Source organism: Paramisgurnus dabryanus, chromosome 17 (genome assembly GCF_030506205.2).
Source record: "Paramisgurnus dabryanus chromosome 17, PD_genome_1.1, whole genome shotgun sequence".
In the NCBI taxonomy this organism is placed as follows: Eukaryota; Metazoa; Chordata; class Actinopteri; order Cypriniformes; family Cobitidae; genus Paramisgurnus; species Paramisgurnus dabryanus.
Genome location: NC_133353.1, coordinates 31,051,990 through 31,061,886, shown reverse-complemented (window position 1 = coordinate 31,061,886; position 9,897 = coordinate 31,051,990). Strand labels below are relative to the sequence as shown.

Genomic DNA, 9,897 nt, shown 5'->3' with positions numbered 1-9,897 from the left:
AATTATAAAAAACTGTTTAAATATCCACAAATTAACCCATTAATGTATTTTGTATAACTTCTTGTTATATATTAGCACTCAACGTTTGCAGTTTTTAAATGTGACTTTATTCCCTGCTTCACTCCGCCCCTACAGAACCGTTTCTCAATCCAAAGGCTGCAGCCTGCGGAGGTCGCATTTGCAGGCCGCGTACGTCATCAAGCCAGGTTTATTTAAGTTAACTGAACCTTATATCCGCAAGCCATGAGCATATTACAACAATTTAATTACAACTAAGAATAATAGTCAACGTTGTAATTGTTAATATTTTGAAATAAGACAGCATTGATGACGTAAGCAGCCTAGATATGCGACCTCCGCATGCTGCAGCCTTCGGATTGAGCAACGGATAGACTGAAGAGGCAGGGCTGTACATTAACGCCACCTAGCGGTCCGTATTAACGCAATGACACTAGTAACAAAGCCTACAACAACAGCCCACAGGTAAAGTTTTATAATAAACATTAATTTAAGCTTAAGAAATCACAACCAAAAGGTTTAAAATAACTAACTGACATACAAAACAAATCAGGTCTGTCAAAATCATCTGGACAACAACCAACAAAAGACGCTGAAATGTTGTCATCGTTGTAATCTAATAATAGTCATCTTAATTAATACATCAGGCAATACATTTGAATTAAATCAATACTGGTGCTTTATCACAATGTCCAGTTTTCAACTTCAGAAATGATTAACGTTACAACATTTACTGTAAATGCTTTAATCATTTCTAAACTTTCTTTCTGACTCAGCTCTCGTCATATGAGTCTCCACACAGTAAGCGAAAAAGTATAAACATTATTAATGTACATTTAATCATAGAGTATACTTACTAAAGGAAACTATTTCTTAAATACTACAGTGATTTTGAACCATACCATAGTCAATATTAAAGTATACTATTAACAGTATTTACAGCTTTACGCTATTAAATAAACCACACATTACTATAGTATTATACATTAACAAGGTGTAGTCATTACTATAATATTACTACAGTATACTACAATTTGATATAGTAAAGACTTTAGCATACTACAGTAGTTTATCATGTAGAAAAGTTAAGTGTTAGTAAATTGGTGTCAATAATAGTAAACTATACTAAATTTCTTATATACTATATAGTGCCTTTAAAGTTTAATATTTACTATAGTAAGATTCAGAGTACACTACTACTATTAGTTCCCTAGAGTAAATACTACAAATGACTATAGTATTATACATTAACAAGGTATAGTGATTACTTTAATATACTACAGTATACTAAAATTAACTATAGTAAAGACTATCCTACAGTATTTTATCATGTGGGAACGTTAAGTGTCAATAAATTGGTAGTAAACTATTTCTTAGATACTATAGTGCTTTTGAACCATACCATAGTCAATATTAAAGTATACTACAGTATTTACAGCTTTACACTATAATTGATACTACACATTACTATAGCATTATTCATTAACAAGGTGTAGTCATTACTATAATATTACTACAGTATACTACAATTTGATATAGTAAAGACTTAAGCATGTTTATCATGTAGAAAAGTTAAATGTTAGAAAATTGGTGTCAATTATAGTAAACTATACTAAAATTCTTATATACTATATAGTGCCTATACTATATAGTGCCTATATAATATCCTACAGAATTTTATGATGTGGGAAAGCTAAGTATTTTTTGAAATCCCTTCAAACAACACTTCACAACAGGACATGTTGTTTTTCATCATTTTTATATATTGATATATTTATACATATATTACACATTCAAACAATATTTGTGCAAAAACATCCCTACCATGAAATATGATCTGGATTACTGTATGTGTCTCTGGCAGCATGGCTGGAGGCATAAAGGCATTATTTCCAACAGTTTTACAAAATAAAATACTACAAAACAAAAGGACAATAGATTCTGATGCATAGCATCCATTAATTACAACATTACATCAAATAATGTGTCAAAGTGGTAAACACAGGGAAGGTTAAGTCATGTAAGAAAAAGTTTTACATGCATAAAAACTGAGGTTTTGCTTTTTGACAGTGGAACCCTTGCAAGGGTCCCTGTTTAGTGCCGATACAGTCCTTCATGAATGCTCCATAGTCAGATCCTTTAGAGCTACTACACCGAACAGAAACACGTCCACCTTTGCCCAAACAAACGAGACTTTCAAGACACAAATCTCCTCGTCAACTGTTCGCGAACACCACCACAACACTTACAACAGATGTTAGCTCAAGTACTTATTTGCATATTGTACAAAACCACCAAAAACCACCAGATACAACCAAATACACAACTGATCAGGGTTACTAAACACAAAGGGTTACCTTACAGACTAACAACCTATGCGAGAGATGTGAAGATGGGCGTAAACGGGTTCCTCTCACTTAGGACTAGCCAATGAACACTCCGATTTCTCTTTTCTATGACATTCACTTGCTTTATTAGAGTTTAAGTATTTTTTTAACTGCACCTTAGATGTGGCTGGAATTGGGAGATGTCTACTCAAACCTCCTATTTTTTAAGGCTACAGCAACCTATCCCAGCAAGGCACTGTTGTTTCTCATTTCAATAGCACAAGCTTAACAGCTCTGACTGTTATTTTTGCTCGTTGTAAACCCAAACTGGCCGCCTCCTCTCTAAGCCTCGCTCTTTGAAGCCCAACAACCTCGGCCCGGGAGCGCCATGTGACTTTACTGTGGCTGGACCCAGTGAAGTTGAAATCACGGATCAGGCAGGTCGGAGGTGTCGACGTTCACCTTGATGTAGATGGTGTCGTCTTTGATATACGTCCCGTTCTCCAGGACGGTTTGAGCCACAAAAAGCGGGCAACCCGAGGCGATGTTCATTTCGCCGGTGGGTCGGCGAAAGCTACTGCTGTTGGGGTCCGGCTTAAAGGCATCGCTTAAATGTTTTCTCGCCGGCCCTTGGTCCATCAGCATCAACGTCACTTTCTGTTTGAACGGCCACGGCAGCAAAGGATCGTATTCCCCGCGCATCACCACAAAGAAAAGGGAGAGATGCGTGCCTTTACCCATTCCGTCCCCGTTTAAATAGACGCGGGCGCACATCTTATACCCGAAGTATCCCGTGTAAAAGGGCTGGCTGTAAAGCGACAGCGTTTTGGACGCCACCGCTTCCTGTTTCCGCCTTTTGTAGTCGCGGATCTTCCAGATGAGCGTACCGTTGAAACTGGCTGTCTCCAACACCTGGAGCTTCAGGTCCATCTCTGCCAATCGGATGTCATGGACGCTCAACATGTCGTCGTGGCGTGTCAGTCGCTGCTCGAAAGACCCTGGTGAGAGTATTGAAAAGCATTGACAATAAGTAACCCACTAGGCATTTTACTAAACAAAAAAAAGCTCGGTTAGATGTTTGCACAAAGACGCAAAAGTCGTACCGGGTAAGAGTACATTTAAGATTTTTTAGTTAATGCCTAATGGATCATACTACCCACTACTAGTTAAATTCAAATTAAAGGACCTTTCAAGGACTTTCCAGGTCCAATACCCTCAAATTCAAGGACTAAATGTGGGGACACATTTCAAGTGAGAGCAAGGTTACATTGTGTTACCTTTAAAATACATTGTTACAGTTCCCTTTCGAGGGAACTCGCGCTGCGTCACTGCGGTGACACTTTGGAGACGCCTCCAAGGGTAAGTGCGTCTGAATGTGTATATCAAATTCAACCAATGGTGAGGCTTAACGACAAAGACAGGGTGACACGAGAGCCGCTATCTGAAATATTGGCAAAGACGGCATAACAGGTATGCAGAAAGTATGGCAAGGGAGACGCAGCGTCTTGTTCCCTAACAGTTACATAAGTAAACCCAGACGTTTTCATTTGTCAAACAAAACTATGCAAAAACGCATTTTGGCATGAATCAACATTCGCATACAGAAGATATAAGCATTTAAAGCAAACAGTCGTGCGCTTAAAAAGTCTAGAATTTTTATGATATTATCCTACACTACACAGGGAATAATATGGATTTTTTTCCAGAAAACGTTTTGCATAAAATAGATTCAAGCACTTTCAATGACCTGTATCTATGTATGCTTATTTTCAAAACTTCCCAGGGCCTTGAATTTTTCCCCCAGATTCACAAACTTTCAAGGATTTCAAGGACCCATGGGAACCCTCAATGTAAACACAGCCATGTGATCTTGAGCCAAATCAAACCATTCGACCGACATATAAGATCCATAAATAGCAAATACAGGGGTGGTTTCCCGGACAGGGACTAGGATTTAGTTATATTAGGACATTTAAGAAGTTTTTACAAAATGACAATAGTGGTAAAAACCTAAAACCTAAAATTAGAAATAGTAACTACATTTATGCATTTGGCAGACGCTTTTATCCAAAGCAACTTATGCTACGTACACACCAAACGCGAGGCATCACGTTATTCGCTCTAAATTACTCGCGGGATTTAACTTCGTGTCATGCTAATTTTTGAATATTTTCAACTTGGGCGAAGACGCGTTTGAGGTGAATAGTGTGTGTTTCCGCGTCATTTGCATCGCCCCACATAAGGACGCATCCGATCGCATCTTTGCATTGACTTTGTATGTAAACAACTCGCGCAAATCGTTGAACTTGCGTCTGGTGTGAACTGTGGGTGTTCATCCCATTGTGGGATTGAACCCACAACCTTTTGTAGCTAATGCGATGCTCTTTACGGTGGCTGGTCTACAATTCTATAGGTTGCATGAAGAAATATCAGTCAGGTGTATTTAAAACTGAGAGGTTTATAAAGATATTAGCTTACCCAGCGCCGGACCAGAACTGGATCCAACACGACCCGAGTCTAGAGAAGATATGATTGAACGCATGCTCTCCACTGAGCCTCTCAAAGCCTCCACCTCCTCCCTTAAAGCTCGCAGTGGACGAAGCTCTCGCAGCTCCATCTCAACCTCGAGCAGTTTCTCCGAGTGAGTGCTCATCAATTTCTACACAAATACATACACCAGATCTCATACATATACCAGTGATCATATCTATGACCTTATTATCGTATCATTATTGTATTTTCTTCATCTTTATACCCATTACACTGTGAAGACTCTTACCTGCATGCTGGCTATCTTCTGCTCCAGCTGTCTGAGCTTTTCTCTTATCTCCTCGTACTGTGTTTCAACCTCCGCCAGACGACTGCTGAGACTGGGCAGAACTTTATATCGCTCCATCAGCTCGCTCTTAACGTCCTCTACCTATACACACATACGCAGATGAATCAGTACGTTATGTATGATGTTAATATAAATGTTAACATTGGAGTGAAGTCTGGGTTGAGGGTTTGACCTTAGCTTCCAGTGTGGTGTTCCTGACCGCCATCATTCTTAGGTGCTCAGACGCAAAATTAGACTCGTGTTCCCTCATCTCCTGATTCAGCCCCTAAAAAATAATCAGGAACATATTAGTTTAGATAAATATGGTTAACATGATTTACATTATGTAAATGTATTTATTATTTAAGTAAATGTATTATTTATTAAAGGGGTGACCAAAATCAAACCTGACTGAGGGCCGTGGGCCGAAAGTAAATGTTGGTGTGTTATATTAAAATTAAAGTTGTCCTGATTCTCCTAATTTATAATTTTCTAATATTTAAAAAAGAAATAAGCAAATATTACACTGATTATGCATAACTAAAATAAAACTGCATAAAACTATACAGTTTTATTTTTTTAAAGGTAACTGTTGTAAAAAAAATAATTTCGTCAATCATTTTTAAATTTCCTTTTGTCTGTGTGCCACTGCCTCGACCTCTCCATTATTAGCCTACACCAGTGGTTCTTAAACTTTTTCAGCGTGCGGCCCCCTTTGTGTACCGTGCATTTCTTTGGGGCCCCCTCAAAGAAAATTTATGACAAAAACAGTTCTAAAACTTCACATTTTAATTAAAACAAAACATTAAATTATACAAAGTAGTGCTGCCTTATTTTTTAAGATTTAATTTCACAGAATTCATGATAAATTAATTTATTTCACAAAATGTCATAAAACTGGGGCCCCCTGGCACCATCTCGCGGCCCCCCTGGGGGCCCCGGACCCCAGTTTGAGAACCACTGGCATACAGTACCAGAGTTTGTTGAGTTTCGTGACACATGCTCTATACACCTTCAAATATGCATGTACTTTAAAGAAAAATATTCACTTTAATTCCTTGCATTTCATTTCAATTTTTGTAATGTACAAATAAATAAAAAAAAGAAAAATTGTAAAAAAAACTTTAATTAGGAATCTGCGTCTATGATGTTTATCCTTTTTCCTTATCTTACGTGGCATGATGGGTCAAATTAAAGGTCATTGCGGGCCATCTTTGGATTACTATTAGCTGCGTTTCCATTAAAGATTTTCGCAAAACTTTAGGGCTATTTACTAAATGTCGTAAAAAAAACTTTTGTGATCGCCGTTTTCATTATCCGATTTTGAGCGACTAAAAAGTAATGTCAACCACATAAAGTCGACCACCCCTCTTTTGTCTTGTCCTCCAATCAAACATACCTCACCAAGAATGATGTTCACCATATGACTTTTACGCACATCAGTTTTCCATTACAGCTTTGCGATATATTCCTTTATCGAATCACCCAAAAAAAACGCCTCACCCGAGCGTAAAAACCGTTTTTGCGATATATGGGAGTTTATGCGAAATTGACGTGTTTCCATTTTTAAATCACCATTTTAATTTGCGCAATTTAAAGGGTAATGGAAATGCAGCCATTGACTTCCATAGTAAAAAAAATCGCTGCACGATTATAACCAAAAATATCTTAATTGTTGATTATTCACCTTGATGTTGTAATTGCAATTATTCTTAATAAATAATAGACAAATAATAGATTTTTTTTGATGTTTTGAAATGTTTTGTAATTTTTTGTGAAGCAGCTGCATGGTTCTGAACATTCAAAACTAAATAATATAATGTATGTAACAAATAACTATGGGGGTTAAACGAATGGCTAAAGGACACGTCAACTTTTCAATTTTAAAATCTCTGATTCACCACCAAACATACTGCCGAAACTCACAGAAATTAGCACAAATGGACAGCTTTAATTTAGGGTTTTGCCGATTATGTAATTGTTTCACCCGTAATTGTAATCCTGATTAGTTTTTCGATTAATCACCCTTTATGGAAGTGAATGGTTCTCCAAAACTGTTTAGTCACAAAATATCATTGTGTTGTTTAGCAGAACAAAGAAATTTAGGGGCAGTTTCCCGGACAAGGATTATACTAAAATAAATCTAAGAGCTGTCCAAACTGAAAACAACTTGCACTTATCTTAAAATACATCAGTGCACTTTGTTTAACCTCAAAATGATCGGCAGTAATGTTCTCAGTAAGGCATGTTTGTTAAAACTAGTTATATTTCTTAAGTAAACTAAGGCCTTGTCCTGGCTTATGCTAATCCCTGTCCGGGAAACCACCCCTTAAAGTCACTGAAGCTAAAAGTCACCTTGTAGGAGCATCCATAGCGAATGAATGAGCAGGTGACCTGGGCCTTTGGGCAGTCGTTCTGGTGACTGGACAGCTACAGGAAGCAATCAGTTCATCTCATAAGTACATGACAAACAACACTCATTTGCATTTCAAATAATCTTTCATGCTTAAAAAAAAAAAAAAAAATGAACAGATGTTAGTAAAACAAAACCAATAGTTTGTACACGCCAAGCCTACCTCGCTTCTCAAAATGGATGCAAACGAGCAGTGATTAGGACATGCTACAGGAAAAGCTGGACAAACGGTTTCTTTGTGTTTCTGTAAAGAGAGATCAATTTTAGACTAAAATGCACTCAGAGACAAACTCTATACAGACACCCTGATGGTTTAAGAAGATCAATGGTTAAAAAATGGTTAGTTACTGAGCGGAAAGACGAAGCATTCTTGAAGTGAAAACGTACATAAATCATTCTCAAAATGACAGTAAACATAACGGGAGATTCCCCCAAGTTCCCTGTACAAATGTGAAACCAAATGTCATGGGACACTGATGACAGCGTATAAGGGGAATACTTCTTATAGAGGAACTGAGAGGTCCACTAATTTCAAACAAGGAAAAAGACTCAATCATTAAATCTTTTATGACTATGGTTTTTTCAAGTACTTTCCAATAGATTTCAGGTCCCTTTTTTGGGAACTGGGCGGTTTTGGGTGACACGCGTTACCTGTAACTCTGTGAGGGCCATCTTGTGATTGCAGAATTCACAGGTGATCTCTCGGTGTTTGCATTTACGGCTCAGATGCTCGGGCATGTCTTTTCTCATCATCTTCTCTTTGCACTTTCCCAATGGACATGGCACCTCGAAGTAAGGACAAACTTCCAAGTGATCCTGTTTGAAAGACGAATGACAAGTTGACTACATTTAACCAACTTCATGTGTAAAAATAAGTTGTGAAAGGCGTCACATATTATGGACAAGTTCCAGTCAGGTGGAATTGTAAATATATGTAGCCTCTATTGTGTTTAAGAATCATATGACTTACCATGACCTGCTGTAAACTCATCTGTTCTTTACATCCATTTTTCTCACTTCGGCAGTAGACCTTTAAAGCCATAATTTCCCTATTGCAGCAAACATCCCGGAATATCTGACACAAAACAAAAAACACCCGTTATATGGGCCTGTTGAATAACAGAGACATGTTGTCCTGCCTGTTATATAGCCCACAGTACTTTCACTTGGAGCTGGGCAAGTGAGAATTTATACTAAGTGGGTGTGGTCTCATGTTTTGGCTTCACTTTCTTACCTTATCTTCAAAGAGTGGTTCTCGATCAGCTGGACACACTGGGGTAGACTTACTATAAATGAAAAATAAGACTGGACTATAAGCAAATGACCTATATTCTGAAATGAATAAAAAAATAGTACTGTGCTAAGATCTTAGGCCACCATAAGATTTGCTGATTTGGCTATGATATATTGCGCATATATAATTATTTAATATATAATTAAAGGGACACTACACTTTATTTAAAATAGGGTAATTTTTAAACATTTGATTTTAACCGTTTGGAATCCGTTCAGACGAACTCCGGGTCTGGCGGTACCACTTTTAGCATAGCTTAGCATAATCCATTGAATCTGATTAGACCATTAGCATCACGCTAAAAAAACCCCAAAGAGTTTCAATATTTTTCCTATTTAAAACTTGACTCTTCTGTATTTACATCGTGTACCGAAAGTACCGTAGTACCCTGCTATTGAAAGTAACCAAGGGGACTATTTTCGGGCACTGCATATCATTGCGCCTGCTGCACCAATGGTACGGCAGCAAGGTCCTCGATTATTATGCCAGAACGAGAATATAGTTCCTAGCCATATAGGCCTAGAAAAACACAACTTTTCATTTTCCGTCAATCTTAGTACACGATGTAACTACAGAAGAGTCAAGTCTTAAATTGGAAAAATATTGAAACTCTTTGGTTATTTTTGAGTACGATTCTAATGGTCTAATCGGATTTAATGCATTATGCTAAGCTATGCTAAAAGTGGTACCGCCCAACCCGGAGATCGGCTGAATGGATTCCAAAACAGTAAAAATTAAATGTTTCACAGTAAGAGAGTTGGAAAATGAGCCTATTTTCAAAAAAAAGTGGAGTGTCCCTTTAAGTTTTAATACAATATGTGGCTAAAAACAGAAGGAAATGATCAGCTAAAGTGGCAAGGATTTAGTGTGAGCTTCCTTGAGAAATAGCAGGAACCTGCAGGATCTCTTAAAACCTAAATGAAATAAAAACCTAATTTTGTTTATTTTTGTAGACCTTACAATACATACAAAGTTTTTCCGCTCATTTCTGGGCTTTCCTTATTATAATTTCTACATCATGGACTTA

The 9,897-nt window shown here is 37.4% G+C and overlaps 1 protein-coding gene across 2 annotated transcripts in view; it reads right to left on the bottom strand.

Moving 5' to 3' along the window:
• Positions 1-1,745: 1,745 nt before the first annotated feature.
• traf3 (TNF receptor-associated factor 3) overlaps positions 1,746-9,897 on the bottom strand; it is a 15,459-nt gene continuing 7,307 nt past the window's right edge. The window contains exons 3-11 of one of the 2 annotated variants that reach the window (XM_065288305.2): positions 8,811-8,862; positions 8,547-8,651; positions 8,228-8,392; positions 7,740-7,820; positions 7,519-7,593; positions 5,357-5,449; positions 5,125-5,265; positions 4,824-5,004; positions 1,747-3,343 (exon numbers count right to left, since the gene is read on the bottom strand). In XM_065288305.2, the coding sequence (XP_065144377.2) occupies positions 2,772-3,343; positions 4,824-5,004; positions 5,125-5,265; positions 5,357-5,449; positions 7,519-7,593; positions 7,740-7,820; positions 8,228-8,392; positions 8,547-8,651; positions 8,811-8,862 (1,465 nt within the window). In that variant the 3' untranslated portion in view covers positions 1,747-2,771. Of the gene's footprint in view, positions 3,344-4,823; positions 5,005-5,124; positions 5,266-5,356; positions 5,450-7,518; positions 7,594-7,739; positions 7,821-8,227; positions 8,393-8,546; positions 8,652-8,810; positions 8,863-9,897 lie in introns of both variants that reach the window. The other variant, XM_065288307.2, reaches the window with a different exon arrangement.